This window comes from Drosophila rhopaloa, unplaced genomic scaffold, assembly GCF_018152115.1.
Source record: "Drosophila rhopaloa isolate 14029-0021.01 unplaced genomic scaffold, ASM1815211v1 contig_47, whole genome shotgun sequence".
Taxonomy (NCBI): Eukaryota; Metazoa; Arthropoda; class Insecta; order Diptera; family Drosophilidae; genus Drosophila; species Drosophila rhopaloa.
This window is the reverse complement of record NW_025335142.1, coordinates 4287864-4305432: the sequence shown is the minus strand read 5'-3', so window position 1 is coordinate 4305432 and position 17569 is coordinate 4287864. Positions and strand designations below refer to the sequence as shown.

At 38.5% G+C, this 17569-nt stretch overlaps 1 protein-coding gene across 1 annotated transcript; it reads right to left on the bottom strand.

Annotated features, from left to right (window-relative positions):
- Positions 1–4394: 4394 nt before the first annotated feature.
- On the bottom strand, positions 4395–5455 carry LOC108045791 (fibrous sheath CABYR-binding protein). Its single transcript, XM_017125211.2, has 2 exons — positions 5395–5455; positions 4395–5183 (listed from the first exon to the last, which is right to left on the bottom strand). Exons 1-2 carry the CDS (start codon positions 5395–5397, stop codon positions 4404–4406), a joined length of 783 nt encoding a protein of 260 aa, XP_016980700.1. The 5' UTR covers positions 5398–5455; the 3' UTR covers positions 4395–4403.
- Positions 5456–17569: the final 12114 nt, after the last annotated feature.

The following is a 17569-nucleotide window of genomic DNA, read 5'->3' as shown; positions in this document are numbered from 1 at the left end:
TTTGACTTAATTAAAATGGCCAATTCAAACAAAAACTACAAAAAAGTAAAGCAAACAAAGAAGAAAATTGCTTTCATAACGACCCAAAATGAACTCTCTCTTAGTTGGACAAAATCCTAGACGAAAATTACAAGATTTTCTGTGGTCAGGCTATTAATATTCTAACGCAAAAGTCAAGAGCAAGTCATATACACAGGTGTTTGGATTTTGTGTGGCTTGTGTGGAAAATGAAAATGAACAGTTGCTGTGAAAAATGATTTCTAGCAGAGGTAGTTTCGTTTTCATTCTGTCACCAGAGATGAGGCTTGCACACATGTGCTTTAAGCCGATGTTTAAATTTCCTTACATTTTGATTTGAATTTTGCAAATTGTAAGTATTCCTTTAAAAAAAATGGAGAAAATACATTGGTTTAAGACTAGAGCCTTCTAAATAAAGCTAAGCCCTCAAATCATTTTATCATTATCAGTATTCAAACTTAGATTAAAACAAATCATATGAATTTTTAGATTAAATTGTTGATTTTTTAAATGATGTTAATTATTACTCTATTAATTCAAATCCCTTGCTTACATTAGTGACAAATTAAAGACACCTGCTTTTAGACAAAAAGACAATCCTGGCAAATGCATTTCCTAAGGGCTTTGAGAATGACTTGAAAATAGGTATATTTTAAGGGAACCAAGAGAGATTCTAATTAGTGATGTGAAAAGTGGTGTCCATAACTGGCAGTTGACCAATTGTGTAATCCAAGGCGACATCAGCAGTTAAATTTTATCCGGGCATTGCCATTTTGTAGCTAGCCTGCTGTGTGGAGAGTGCCCGAGGGCGAGAACCGGGCAGGCAAACAAGGCCTAATAATTAACCAATTACCTGCCGCACTTCAAAGCTTCTGGCTGGCACATCCTGTTCCTCGGGTAACACACACATACACACACACACACAGAAAAGTAGAAACCCTTTTAGGACCTTTGCTTCGAGTTTAGTTGCCTGTTGCTGCTGGTCGGAATCTGACCAGAGGCCACAAAACTTTCATCTCCAGCTGCGGACAGATGGAGGGGATTCCGAATTGCTTATTCATAGCTCACTGACAACCAAATGAGTGGCCATTAACGAGTTCCTGATGGAAGCCTGGGACCGGGTCGGGCTGCAAATAGTTGAGACCCTGCCGTGGACAGCAAAGATTAACCCGGATCAAAATTTGGTCAAAGAGTAGCAGATGAGATAAGCTCGAGTTAATTTGCACTTGAGTGGTTTTAAAATGTTCTAAATTATCTAATGTAAAAATCCATAAAAAATGACGAACAAGTAATTATGCAGCGAAATTTTTATATTAAAAAATAAGGTATTCTCTGAAGGAGTAATTATATATTTTATAAATCAGAGTATTTTTATAGTTACTAAAATCTATAAAAAATGTAGGTAAACATATTATTTCTTATTGAATTTTATGTTTAATATGCCCATGTACAATTTATATATTAATAGGAATGTTTATATGCAATAATTTTATAATTGTCCAATAAATTTGTGTCTTTCTTAAATGATGCACAATAAATATTAAAACGTGAACAAATTGGGTTTATAAATTTGGCAACCTTTAAAACGTTGACAAAAGTAGACATTTTATTTTAAGCACTCAATTAGCGGGAGACATTGATTAAGGGCGAATGTGGTAGCCAAAAACCGAACATTTCACCTCTGTGCATTACTTGGAAACCACCTCCGAAACGTCACATCCTTCGGTTAAGGATGCCACCTCGACGACCGTTAAACGCGACACTTGACAGGCGACCGTCTGTGTGAAAGTATCTCGTATCCTGGCATCCTTTGTTTTTTATGCTCGCCGCTCGAAAGACAAAGCGTGTATGAAATGTGCACCACAGGGAGAAAAAGAGATAGGAAGGACATCAAAAAAGGAATATCCTGCATACGCAGCCTGTAGTGGAATGAATTTTTCCTGCCATTTACGAGCTCAACTCAAATGGCCTGCAGTGATTCCTGCCCTTGCCTGCCGCACATACTCCATGTTATCTGTCAGAAAGCGCTGTAATGCACAAATTAAATTTATAAATATGCATAATAATTTTTAATAACGTTTCACAGGGCGAGACTGTCACTTGCAGTGCCGGCTTTTTGCCAGCGAAATTTACTTCCCAAGGGCAATTTGATTTATCCCAGGTTAAGGTGTGCACTTTCGGCTGTAGTTGTATCTTTTTCGAGGGTAATGTCAAACGTAATCCGAAGTTCAGCTGAGGTTCAAGAGTTTAAACACTTGATTGTGATCGAAACTTTTTCTCCCAAAGATTTGGATAAAATCGTTTTGAGATAAATAATTGGCGTATTTTTTTAATTTACCAGTCGATTCTGAAAACCTTAGGATACAGGTTATTTATAATGAATTCATGTTGATTAAATTTCAGCTGATGATTAATAATATACTCGAATGACGAAGTGTTACAGAAAACAAATTTTTCATAAGTTTATACTTATTTTTTTGTAGATGTATATCTCGTCAAATATAATTAAAATGGACAGTGTAAAATAAACTTCAGCTTCAAAAACTTTGCAAATTGGGACAATTTATCATCATCCTATACGATTCTCAAAATTATATCATAACTAAAGCTTATGGTTGGTATTATTGCAAGTATTTAATTGTTTCTTTTTGGCATATAATGCTAAAGTTAATTCGAGTTCGAGCTCAGCATGAGGTGCTAGTGGTTCATCAATTTGGTATAAAAAGCTGTCATCTTTCTGAAATTTGTTGCCAATCGTTTTCCCAAATATGTTTGCCTTTTCGTTAAGCGGCATTTCCCATCACTGGCGTCACTTTAACCCAAACACACAGGAGTGCCCACTCCACTCGTCCTGCTTGTCCGTACTTGATGGTTTTGTTATTCCTTCCCACAAACACAAATGTCCTTCCGGGCGGGCACTCAAAACGATTGTAGCCGCTTGTTGCTCGGCTTGTTGCTCCTGATGCTTGATGCCTGATTCTTGATTCCTGATTTGTGCCGCTGTCCTCTCAATTTAATATGCAATAAGCGGGCTGTCACAGGCAGCTCGTTCACAAGCCCTTCTGTTCCGATCCCCTGGGGACTTTCGGACCTAAAATAAACATGCGGAAAATGTTGGTACGGGCTTATCATATTTGGACAGATGTTGGAATGTAATTGGGATTCCCTCGTCTTCGATTCGCCTGTCTGTGCAGCGAAAAGTGCAAAGATTTTAATTGAATTTCGCACAATTGATTTCATAAATAAAAAAAAAAGTGAAGGAGCGAACGTGATGAGGAAGGCGATTGCGAACGCAAGCAGAAATTGGCCAGTGAAGAGTGAGTGTGTAAAAATGACGAGCTGGTCATTATCTGCGCTTTCCCCACTCCGCTGCTGCTGTCGTCAGTCAAAGTAATTTAACTTGAGTGAGCACTTAATGCTGGTCCTCTTGTGGAAGATTTTCCGGAACCCATTCCTTTTAGCAATTCCATTGAGTTGAGTTAACGCGCAAGTGCATTAATTAAGCTCCAAAGGCGTCCATGGCAACCCAATGGGCACAGGAGGATGCGGGCCGAACATGCATATAAAACCCGGCAATGATTTTCATATCGAAGCCTTCAAAGCGGAGCAGCTGCCAGCAGGCATTGGGCATAAATTCAGCTAATTGGTGACTTACATATAAAAGCTCTTTTATTGACACTAAACAAGGCTAAAATGTACAACGTAAGCCAACTGACTGCGGAGCTCAGGGCGTATACGTAATGTTATGTTTGTTTTGGGAAAGGTAGTCAATCCGCTTGTTGACTTTAATTATATAAATACAAAAGGATTTGTAGCTATTTTAAGTATTACATAATCAAGTCGTTGCCTAGGATTTATTGTTTAATTGGCATGACAATTGTCCACATGCTTTAAATATAAATCTAATGGTTTCGTTTTCTTATCGATTTAAATATTTGCATATTTCATTAAACTGGCCAAGCAAAAAAAACACATTTTCCTTACCCTTCTCTTGGCTCTTTTTAATCGCATTATTTTTCTGCATTTTCATGCTTTATTGCGTACTTAATATGCATACAAAATAAACTAATTATGTAAAACATTATTTGCAACAGATTTTCCGCGGCTTAAACTCACAACCGAATATTTTTAAAGTTTTTTCCAAGCTTTTTTCTCAACACTTTAATTATATTTTTTACATATTCGGCGATACAAAAATAACATACCGTGGCGAATTGATAAAAATTATATCTGCAAGCATTTAATTGTTTGTTTTTCCGTCACAAATTTAAAATAATGTTTATATACTGTTCAAAAATTCAATTTTATTAAGACCAATTAAAAAACATTAACAACAATAAAAGGTTTGAAAAAAACATTAGCAAATCGCTGGCAAATTGAGAAATTTAAAATCTGTAACGCCTGATGGCGCGGTACTGGTAGCCATCGTTGGTCAGCACGGCACTCTCGCCTCCAGCAGGACCCTCCACGATGACCTCCTCGCCGCCAACTGGAGGCAGGTACTCCGGGGCGGATTCCCGCAGCTCAGCGGGCATCTCAGCCGGCTGCTGGTAATGGTAGCCGTCCTGGAGCAGCTGCCCGGAGACAGTGGGCACATCCACCACACGGACGTCGGCTGGCTCCTCGGGAGCAGCCACCTCGGCCTCGGTGGTTTCCTCGGCCAGCGGGGCAGCTTCAGTGGGCGGCAGGTACTCCCGGTTGACCTTGGGCTCGGCAGCGGACACCACCTCCTCGGTGTCATCGGCTGGAGGAGCTGCAGCTGGAGCGGCAGGAGCCTCCTGGGCTGCCGGCGGCAAGTAGGACTTGCTGGGTGGCAGATACTGCCTGGCTGGCTGCAAATGGGACACATCCCGGCGGTTGCGATGACGCAGCTTCAGGCGGCGCACGGTGCGGTACTCGTAGCCCTCATCGCCCAGGACAGTGCCCTCCTCGGGATCGGCCTCCAGGGCAGCTGGTTCCACCTCGGCCTGAGGCTCAGCCACCGCGGGCTCAACATTCAGCAGGGCAGGGGCAGCCTCCGTGATCGAGGGAGGCAGGTACTCCACGGCAGCGGGGTCCACCAGTTCCGAGACATCGCGGCGCAGACGGGATTCGAATTGGGGAGCACCCAAGGCAACGCTGGCAACAGCCGACAGGGTAAGGACACCACCAAGCGAGAAGATTTTCTGAAAAACATATATATTATTAATCATAAACAAAAGATTTTATGATGATTAAGATTAAAATCCTGTGTCTGTTTCTTCTTTTCATTTACTTTATTTACTTTGAGATTAATGAGTATGATCAAAATTCTGTATTTCTTTTTTTTTATTTATTATTTTGTCTTTTATGATATTAATTAATCCTTTTCAAAAATTCAAATCCTTGAGGACTTACCATTTTTCAGGTTTGCTTTTTGGGTTTACGATTTGCGTCTTGCAATTGAAAGTTGCCTGAGCTGATTGATGATTTGCCAACGGCCAGCTGCTCATTTTATAGCCAAAAACGAGTACGGCCATAATTAGAGAAACAACAAAAATGAGACTGAAACAAATGGAGCCACTTGAAAGTGGAGTGCTCCTCCTAGGGGCTTTGCCTTGCTTCAGTTTTGCTTTGGACAATGTCAAGTGGCTTCGCTTTTGGCCCTCGTTCAACGGCTTGACCTTTCAGCACCACACTTTTTTATTTCACTTATTTTTATAACGTTTTTTTCCTAGCTCAAAATATCTATTTTTGAGGTGTTAATTTACCAGACCGTCAAAATGTACGGAAGTACTCTAAAAGGGCTCTTCAAAATCGCTCAGTTAGGGTTCTGTTCTGTTTTTAGTTTACTTTGGCCCGTTTTTCTCACAGCCAATTGTGTACGTATGAATAATTAACATAATTTAAATGCGTATTACATTGAAAATAAACCCCAACCAAAACTGTCAGAGCCAATGAAATTGTCATCAAAACTTGTTGCGGAAATTATTTATTGATTACGTTTTCACCCATTTGTTTGCCTTTTGCTAACCAAACACTGAGGGTCATTAAATAGTCATAAGGATAATTGCACATATTACATTTTACAAATTTAATTGTGGTTCTTGGATGGAGAATTTGTATTCCCTTTGGAGCACCCTTTATTTTAGTGGAAGATCAATTTTACAAATTTTTTCCCATTGCTGTTATGGTTTTTAAAATCCAATTGTTTCAACATAATAACAAATATTATAACTTTATTATGAATTCTGATTTACTTACATCAATCAAATTTTTATTTTGTTTTATTTGTATATTGTTGTATTTTATTACATTGAACCCGACAAACTAAAGTCTACGCTTATTTATATTACATATAAAATCCATTTTTGATAACCTCGCTGTTCAGAGTAGCTTTCCAAAGACTTTTTAATATTTATTTACCACATATGAAAACGGATTTCGGTATCCTGTCTGCTTAGAATAAAATTGCCCTGTTCAGCTTTGCGTTTAATTTTTCCTGGTGGCATTTAATGAATTGTTAATGAACGAGCGAACCACATGCCCTCGCATGCAAAACGGGCGCCAAGAGATTTGTACTCCCTGCAGGGATGAGCCCCTCATCCTGCCAGCAGGCGGCACATAAATCATTCCCTGGTTGTCGGCCTAAAAGGCGGCAACAATTTCCGCTGGCTCTTTAAGTTTCCCGCAATGCAATAATTCTTCCCATTCCGGTCCGGGAAATGCCCAACTTGTTGCTTAGCCAAGTTTAAAGTGTCGGGGGAAGCGTCTTCCACTGCCACATTTCTCGCTTCAGCTTCTTTGCATAAAAGCCACTCATGTGTAATATTTTATGTTTGCCATGGTGATGGGGGGAGAGGGGGGTGGTAGTGTATCTGCCGCCTTTTTACTTTCCCTTTCGAGGTGTGAGGGGAATAATTTATAGCGAAAACCAGCAAAAAGAACAGGCAGATGGCATATAGGATATGCCGAGCCATAAATTGTGCGGGCTCATTGATTCCAGTGTGTGTTTGTGTGCGACTTCTGATTTCGTTTCATGCGAATGTATAACTTTGCCTATGTCTATTTGCAGTCGGGATGCTCCTCCGCCTGTTTGTTTCACAGTCAATTTGCATGTTGGGTCAATGAAACGAACCATCAAGGGGTCTAAATTAGGGATGATCGATCTATAAAATTCACTTACATCTTGAAAGCTGTGTAAAATGAAAATAACGATTTTTTCAAGTGGGTTTATTTATAAACACTGTTTTTGTAACATAAATAGCAAGTGGAATTGTAATAAGATTTTATAGTACATCGATATTTGACTTTATGTATAGCTAGATATAATCTTTTTGAAGTAGGTTTATTATCTAACACAGTAATATGCTTTTATATAAAATCTATATAAATATTTATTAATAACTATCGTTGTTAATATTAATATATGATAATTTAGACCGGTATTTTAATGATAATTACAGTTCTTTCAAAGAACTTCTTTGGCAATATGTTTGTTATCCGTGTTATTATTATCTTAACTTATTATAGTCGATATTTTGGCCTGAACGTTATTTCGGCACTGCCTTGTCAATATTCATCCCTAAGCCGGAGCGTGTTGAGATTCAAAGACCATTAGCCGTTAAAGCTGCTGTAAGGACCTACACCTGAAAGGAAACTCTTCGCGTAAGCCAAGGAGAAGGAAAAGGGGTTGGAAAAGTCGCCCGCGGCTCCCTCGGCAGTAAAGTTGAGAATGTTTGTCGAGGCCCACGAAAAGGACAGCCCCTAGTCGAAAACAGAAAACACTTGAGTGGAAGCCAAAAGGAGTAAAAGACGAGCTACTCTTTAGTTTATGCAAATTCTGGGACTTCTAGGCGCCGTGGGCAACCGCTCGTTTGGCATTTATTAGGTTAAAATATTTATAAAATTTAAATGGGAACAGCATTACGTAAAAAAAACAAGCAACAAAAAAAAAGGGTTCGAGGACCGTCAAGCCTATCGATTTACAAATTTAAATTACTTTCCCTTCTTTGCCTTTTATTTTTTTTTGCGTGGATGGATGGTTGCTCGCAAATCTCGACATGGAAATCCTTTTTTGTTAACAAATTTGCCTGCATGTTGCCAGTTGCCAGCCAACCAGCATCCGTCTTTCTCGGTGAGGAGTAGCATTTGTAATCGTTTAATTTTGCATTTGCGTTGACGTTGCTTCAATTAATTGGACTATAAATCCAAGTCAGTCATTCTGTGGGTTGTGACAATTTAATTGAATTGCGTCCTGATCCCCTGAGTGTTTCACCCTAAGTCATCGATTGGGTTAGCCCCGTGATCCCGCGGTCCTGTGCAAAAATGTGTTGTTAATGGCAACAGCTTGCGGCAGGTAATTAAGCCACGGTTTCTTGTCACATGTGCTGTAGTTTATCTATTGACTGCCAGGGGGATTTGTGATGAGCCCAAAAGTCGCATTCGGCTGTGAGAGTTGTTCAAAAATTGATGAGCTTCCGCTGGTGGATATGCGAATTCGTGGGCGTGAGTATCTGATGAGCTTCAAGAGCTGAGCTAATGAGTAATCAGAAATTAGATGGCTCTTTAAACTTTAGCGTTGCTTTTGAAGTTGGATTATTTTTAAGTTCAGGTATTATCTGATACAATTTCTCAGCTTTAAGACGCTTTAGTCATATATTGATGTGAAATAAATTAAATATTATACAATATTTTTTATTTAAAAATCTTAAATAAGAGTTTTTACTTTTAAATCCATTAAGATTTCTCGGGAAATCCTGTCAAATAGGCAGGCCTGCTTTAAAGTTTTCCAGAATCAAGCATTTAGTGGTTGCATTAGTTATAAACTAATCTCATAAGCCTTTTAAACTCAATTTAAATACATTCAGAAATCAGATAGAACAGTTAATGAGTCCATAATCACAGCATTAAATGATACTTTATAAAAATCCACTAACTTATAAAAATCCTCAAAACCAAAAAATGCGTTGTCCGCAAAACTTCATCAATCATTCGCCCCGTGTCCCCGTAGCCTTTCGTTTCACATTAAATTATAGTTTTCCCATCCTATCATCTACTCATCGCCTCCAACCAGAGCCCTAGCCATACCCCAAAAATGCTACGGATAAATATTTATAAACTCGAGTCGGGAATGTGAAGCCAACGAGCCAAAAATCGATTGCAAAGCAAACGTTTTTATTAGGCACACCCGCACACCCACTCGAACATTTTTGAAGGTGTTCTTTGGCTTGTGAATTTTTAAAATTCAATTTAAATTTATGTATCCAGGAATTGCGTGATGAGAAAAATATTTGACAACCGACGAGCTAGAGGGAAACGTTGACAAAATGAAAATCGAAGCTTTGGCAATTAGATAAAAGCGGCTAAGTGGTCCATTTTCTGTAGGTATTTATAGCAGGAAGCAGGCGGCCATCCCTCGAGGTTTATTTTATAATTCCGCCAGCGAGGGTAAATAAATAAATATGCCAAAAGTATCGCAGCGGCCGAAAGGTTAAACTCCAATTAGCTGTGCGCTGGCTCGTGATAATTAACTGGGCCAGCCCGGAAAAGGGTTAAGGAACGGAATTTATTCTTTCACTGCTCAACGTTGCGTATGCGTAATTTTCAGCGATAAGAATCTGCTGGCAAGTTCGTTGACTCATCAAGCGTCATGTCTCACCTATTCATATTTCATTAAAAATCAACCAAGGACAGGCCTTGGAAACTCTTGGGCTGCTTGGGCGAAAGAAGGCGCAGGGCACTGCACCTGCGGCTTTGTTAATTTCCCCAGACACCTTGCAACCGAAAAGCTTCGTTTCGCTTCGTTTCCCCTTGTCCTGCCATTTTTCCAAAGAAATGAAAATGTAAACAAATAAGAATCCAGTCCGATGGGGATGGGGGACTTCTTGAAAATGCGACTGGCTAAGGGGAGTACATAGGTCAACAAACAGCAACAATTTGATTTTGTTTGCCTTGCCCTCCGCAGGTTTGTTTGTTTGTCGATCTGTTTGTTTGGGAAATTTTAGGGGAAGCACAGGACGGTCGCCCTGACACGAACCATTTTACACCTGAAATTATACCAAAAATCAAATTTCAAATACAGTGAAAGAAATTTTTATTTAAAATTTTATTAATAATTTGTTCAACATTTAACTAAAAAGGTCGCATTGTGTACAGATAAAATATTTTTTGAATTAGTGAAAATACATAGTGTTAACTTTTTATTTTAAAATTTGTTTTTTGCAGGTCAAAATTACAGATCTCTATAATTGAAAAGTTAACTATAAAACGATTAAGTAAAAATGTAACATGTTGTAATAATAATAAAAAAAGTACAGGCAATAATTTGTAAACATATTCAATTCAAACGCTTATTAAATAACTGTTAGGAATTATATTTTAAATTATTTTGTATTTATGAAATTAGCAAAGCGGACTGGCAAAAACGTGTGTTATCCAAAAAAGTTCTTTAAAAATAATCAATAGTTTTCGATGTTGATAACGGTTTTTTCTGTGTAGGTACGTTTAAATGACCGATTCAGCTTCCGTTTCACGTTTAAAACAAATAAATTGGGGGAAACTGCAGCTGCAGCATTCTGGCGAGTTCATTGAACAGGACATTCCGTGCAAACAGACTGCCCGTCAGGATAATGACTTTGTTTCAATTAGAATTCGACTGCGAATTTTAATGCCAGTGCGGGTGGGGACAAAGGACTCCCCGGAGCTTTGCTGGCCGGATTTATATTTTTTTAATTAGGTCTTCTGGGCAGCAGGCATTTCGAGCTCAGTTCGACGCACTTCAATTTCAATTTACTTTTAATTATTCGCCCATTTGTTTTCACTCTCACTTTGCTCCTGTGTTCTGCACATTTTAATATGAAATAATTGTTCGACTACGGCAGAAATAACAAGGGCAAACATGGCAACAATTGGCGTGTCGTTTAAATGGCTTTCAAGAGTCGGACATCGATATTGCCAGAGGGATGGGTTGGCGGCGGGAAATATTGGCCAGGTCCAGGTTCAGGTTCAGGTGCAGGTCCTTCGCTCTGCGTGTTCGCTCCCTTGTTTGTGGAACTTGTTAAACGGCAGATTCGTTTCAATTAAATTTGTAGCCATCAGTTGTGTACTTAATTAGTTGGCATAACCTCTGGCTTCTGTTGTACGGAAGCAGCTTACAGACTATTAAAGACGGCAAAGAATACTAAATGGGGAAGTTTTACAGGTGGGTAGAAATCAAAGACAGGTGCCTGTTGAAAAAATATATGAGGTTTTTTTTAAAAAGAACGGACAGACGGTCATGGTTATATCGACTCGCTTGGTAAAGGTTATCATAAATATATATACTTTATTATACCCTAATTACGTATAACAAATTTTAATGCAGATTATTAGAGAATCAAAACACAAGTCGTGTCACTTTAAAATCGTCTTAAAGTTGGTTGGTAAAGCTATGGACTCTAGAAATCTAACCGTGGGTCACACTTTTTCCAAGTCAACGGCAACTTAGAAATACCTAACATGAAAATGGGTCAACAAATTAATTAGGCAAGTTTATAACCCTTAAAAACAGTGAATTTTAAAACCACATTTTTAGATGGTTTCTATGGTATGATTTTTATAAAAGTAAACCCGTAATTCTGAAGTACTATATCTTAGATTATATGGGTATTGTTCAGAAACAACGAAGTTATAATTTTATTTTATTTTTTGCAGTTCGTTTCTATGGCAGCTAAATGACACAGTCGGAAGATTTTTAAAGTCCAAAGCCGTATTTCTGAAATTATACACTTATTTCCTTATTTTTCTCGATTGTTTCCATGGGAGCTATATATATACACGATGCAGCTTTAATGCTGATAAGGGTAAATGTTCATAACAAATACCCTTATTATTATAGCTTTCTATTTTTAAAGACAGTATTCCATTAAGTTGATATCAAACCGTGCAATTCCATTAAAATGTAAACTTGTAATAGAATAGCTTCCCAATCTCCTGCTGAGTCCTTGTTATCGAACAGGGAGCTGTTATTTATGTAAGGTGTCACTGGCATTGGGGACAGGTTAGTTGATGGCACTCGCCGATTATCTTGTTCCAGCAATTTGCCACATTCCTATGCGGCTCTTTGTCGCCTTGGCCAGCGTAGTAAATGGAGCTTAATTGGAAATTACACACCAATTTCCTCTTGTTGTTGATGTCGCAAGGACGTGGATGTTGTGGGCACTTTCATATGCATTACATAAACTGATTCTGTTCGAGAGCGGGCACTTTGTGCCCAGTTAATATAATTAGTTTCGGCGTAAAATTGTAAACGTCAACCGCGAAAGACGATAACGCACATGAGGAATTTAAACCGCACACACAAAACAGGACAAGGACATTATTGCGGCTCGACAAAGGAGTGAAAATCCTGCGGCCAAAGGGCTGACAATCCATGGGTATTAAAGTTTTCCACTTGCCACTCATTATGCCACACATTCTGCTTCCACCTACTCACTACTCACTACTCCCATTTTCCATTTTCAGTGGAAAATTCAGTCATCCTGCCCACGCAACGTGTCAATAGAGGAGCCCCAAAGCCGCAGGATATTTCCGTTCAATATTTGTACAATTTCCTATGTTTGCGCAATAGAATTTGCTGTTGACATGCCACTTTTTCATGCTCGTGGGCGGTGTGCAATATGATGTGAAATAAAGAACTTTGCATGTTTTTGTTGCTCGATATCTGCGAGATAGGTCAGATTGAAGGACCCGGATTTTTGATTAGATGTCATCCGCTTTTTCCACCGAAAAAGCTGCCCAGCAAAGTGTGAAATTATGAAAATTTTCGGTGGCCCGCCAGGTGTGTGGCGTGTGTTGATTTTTAATTACCTGTAAAGCAAATTACGTATACGCCGCATTACACGCCAGCAAGTGCGTCTAATGCGATGTCTGCTCTGGGGATCGCCATGTGTCATCTATTTTGATAAGCTGGCTGCTTGGAAAAGGGTCTTAAGTTTTATCATTTTCTATGGGACAGGGTGGATTTTTTGGAATGTGCAGGTGTTAAAGGTTTTTCTTAAAGAGTGTTGATGTAATTCGTTTTATATATTTGTATATAAAAACGGTAAATAAAGAGCTCTTTAAAAACTGAGCATCACTTTTTGATTGTTATTAATTGTTCAATAATTTGCTTTTTTTTATATAATTGCTAAAGCAGATTGTTATTTTGTAAAATTTAGCTGATTACATCGGATTAGCGCTGTCAAAATAATTAAATAAATATAAATATATACATTTATTAGTATTTTGTGATTTACTAAAATCGAGCTCACCGTTTAATTAGAACCTCAACATCCACAAAATTTTCTTTCGTTAGTAAAAAATTATAATTAAAATGTTATTATAATTAAAAAATTAGTAAACAGTTTCACACTGAAACGACCCACCAACACAGCGTATATAAGGCATTCAAGTAAGCAAGTTCTGTCCAAAGGCCCTGAAGGTCCTTCGTCCTTTTTTGCGGCGTGGTAATGAAGGCACAAAAGTGCATTCAACTGAGCGTGAAGGCGTCGACAGCGGGAATTGACAGGACAGAGGCTAGAAGCCGGAAAAGGATTAGGATAAGGAGGTGGAGAAGGCAACGGCGAAGACGGCATTCGCGAGATTCCTTTAGGCCACGACAAGACGCTGCCACAAAAGGGTTGATGAAACTTTTTGAAGTTGCCACAAAATTGCGTTAACTTTTTAGTAAGTCACTTGATTATTTGGTCGTCGCGCTTTGCCTCATTTCTGTGCCACTGAAGGTGGTGAAAATTGCTTCAATAAAGTTGCCTTGTTGTCGGCTTGTCTCTGGTTTCCCAACCGCACCCAATCCCCTCGAGAAAGGATTCAACCCCGCTTGACCTTGTCTTGACTTGGGTCTGGAGTTTTGGTGGAAACCGTTGGAAACTGGCGACATTTAGCGCATAATTGAGACAATTAAATTCGCTTTGACAATGCGACCCAAAGTGAGAGAGAATCGAGGCAAATCAACAGCAAAACGGGAATGAAATGTAATAAATAAACCGAAAGACTATGGAAAAGGGGGTAAAGAAGTTCAAGGAGTCTGGCACAACACTATGCCAAAAGAAATTCCAAATTAATTGAGTTTCAGCCCGGGGTCAGTTCAATGCCAAGTAATAGAGACACACAAAAGATACATTTATCTTGACAATTCTGGGCCATTTGCTCTAATCTAAAGGCATTCCTCTTACTTAAATTTTAATTTATTTATTGTTTTTGGCAAGTAAAAATGATTAAGACACTTGTGGACAAACGTGCCGCATTTATTTGATTGTTGTGTGTGTATATATAGTTGTATTAATTAAAAAGGCAATGATTTTAATAAAAATATAATGCGTACAACCTATCAAAGTTTAAGCTTAAAACATTTTGAATTACTTATAAAATTTTTTTAAAATTAAGTTTGTAAGGAATGCTTGCCGCTTAGTCAACTAAATTGAACATACTGTTTTCTGTAAGTGTGTTTGCCGATGAAAAGGGTTGACAGAGGCTAACCGGTAAATTGTAATTAAATTTTTCATCCGGTCATAAAAGTCTTCTCCTTTTTTTGGGTCCCACCTTCTGGAATTGCTTGTCCCAGGCCAGGATTTGATGTTCCTGCAGCCATGCCTGTTGCATAAGTTATGTCTTGTCCTCCTGACTGTTTAGTATGCATTGCATTTCCCAAGCCGATTGGGCGAGTCCTTTGCGATCCTGCCAAACTGCAAAGCTAAGGCGACAGGCAACGGGCTCCAACTGATTTTATTATGCAGAAAGTGATATTCGAGGAAGACGCCCAGGACGAACAGGACTTCCTTGCGAGCTCCCAATCCCCCAATCCCCCGTCTCCCCATTTCTGTAGGAAGGCGCGTAATTGGAGCGTAATGTGTTAAGTTGACAGGCACGTGAATTGCCTCTAATTTGTTGCCTGTTTGTAGGTTGCCCTTCCTCTTTTCCAGGTTTTTCGCTTCCCCTACACATCTGTTGCATATTTCATGGCGTGATTACATTTTGTTCCATTTTCTATATACCTCCTCGCACTATGTGTGCTATAAAGTTCACAAGTTTTGCATGCAAATGACACTAAGACTGGCAGAAGGCAAACATCAATCAGAGTTTGGGGGAGTCAAGGAGGTTACGGCAATTGACTTACCAAAGAGTTAAGACAGAGCTGCAAACTACAGGGCTATTATAAAATAGGGGCATATAGGTACAAGAAGTTATAATTATAAAACAAGGAAATCAATTCCTTTACAAATCTATTTTTCTACATGAAGATACATAACTCATAAACAAAGTTATATAAACTTCTTTTAAGCGTAAGCATATACATTTGTAGTTATATCTACAAATTATCAACATGTATTAATTAAATTCCTTTCATCATTTCATAAATATAAGAGATTTTCTTCCAACAAAGTACAAATCAAGATCTTGTAATTAAATTTCATTTTCTGAAAAAATGTTTCCCAGAACCTTCAGCTCTCATGGATCTCTTCCAAGAAGTTTTTTCCAATTTACATGGCCTGTTCGGATGGTCCATTAGACAAATTTGAATAGTTTTTCCCCCTCGATGTGTACAATGCATTTTTTCGATGTTTAGTTCGGGCTTTTGTGCTGATGGTGTTTTTGGTCGGTTACATGCGAACGCCCCAAGTGGCAGTCGCTTGAACAAATATTCGTTTTTCGGGTTACCCCCGTAAAACTATTTTAACAACAACCACCATTGAACTACAGCTGCATTGATGCACACTACATTTTCAAAACTTTTTAGACCACTTTTTCCAGCAAAATTTTAATTGAAGTCGTCTTCAAATAAACCGAGAGGTATTAAACCGCGTGGTCGCAGTTCAGTTGAAATTCCAAACTAAATATTTAGCTTTTCTATTACGCAAACTGGTGCGGGAGAAGTGGAATTGAGGAGCAAACCCACTGCGTTTTCGGGGCTGCGGCATTGCGGGGAAGTTTTTCAATTTCTACTAATCCTCGGTATGCGTAGCCAGCTAAAAAAAATTACATTGAATTGAACTGGGTGGAAAAATGAACAGGAGAGGTAGTTGATTTTGGGCATGTCGTAATAGCGGATCAAAAAAAATTGTAAGCATTTTTACTCCTTGTTTTTTTTGGGTTTTCTTTTTTGTTTGTTCGCCGCATTGAAGACTTAAATAAAAAAGCTGAAGACTTATTTTTTGTATTTCCTGAACCCACATAAAACGAGAACTCTGCACACCTCGCCAAAAATATATGTTTGAATATGCACATTCGCTACCATTTTTTTGGGTGTTAAAGGGTATAGAAAAGGTGCCCTAAAGAGCACTGTAAATATTATATGTTAGTTTATTTAAGCCATTGTTAAAATTTGGCTACTAAAAACAATGAAAAATAACATGATTCAAAAAGTTAATATTTTTTCGCACAATGATCATAAATAAAACAATAAATAACTTGTTCAAACAGATTTTAAATATTTTTGTCAGGGGATTTATTCTTAGCTAGCTGTGAAATATTGGTAGAAGTTTGCCCACATTCTTTATTATTTGTTCATTAGCACAATAGACAAATAACTTATAAGTAAATATATGTGTCAAAGTAATCACGATTTGGTCATAAGACTTTAAATTCTTATTAATAAGTTTTCAAGTTTATTTTCCCCGAATGTTTAGGGTATTTTAGCTCCTGTTTCCCAATGAAAACATTTCCCTTTGTGCTCTTTTTTGAGCGGTTAAAGATTGGTAGACTAATATTTTTTATTGGTAAAATGGATTTATGACAGCTTCAATTGGTTTATATCATGATTGAATATATTCTCTTTGGTTTTTCACTGCGCATAGGGCTTTCATTCATTCTTTCTTTTTGTGTTTCAGTTTCATTTTCGTTATGATTTCGATTTCGAATTGGAGTTTCGTTTTCAATTTCATCTTAAGCTGGATCAAAAAGTTGAAGAGCACTCGTTGTTTTGAACCCACACTTTTTACAGCACCGGTCAAGTGCGATAAGTCGGTTAATTGCTGTTGGATGATGCAGCAACAAATTACATCGATCCGTTGCGTGACTTCTCCGACACAATTCTGAGCGAAGAGGCATATTGTTTTCAGCACCGTCACTGCCGACCTGCAGTTGGTGTAATTGTTACAATGGCCCAAAACACTTGACATTGGCCCCTTACGATGGCGACATTGAAACCACGCTTCGAAGGCCCGAAACAATTTGATAAATATAGGAAAAATGTTGTTTGTAGAATGGCGGAAGGGAATGGGGTGGGGTAATCTCTAAGCAAAATATTGACAGATTCTTCGGCAATCAAATAGTGCAGAGCAAATGGGTAAACACATAAGCCGATCTCCGATCTCCGCGCTCCAAAACGCCGATCTTCAGATCTTTAACGATCAATGACCATTGTCAGGGCCCAAACATCGAACATCCGGCTGTGAACTTCGAACACGTCTGAAGACGCTTGGCCCAAAAGGTGTTTCGTCAAATGTGTTAATGCGGTTCGATTGCGTTCGATTGACCATCGAACTTCTTTTAGCCGTCTTGCTAATTTTTTGTATAAATAGTTAAAACGATTTCAACAGCAGCAGCAAAACCCAAC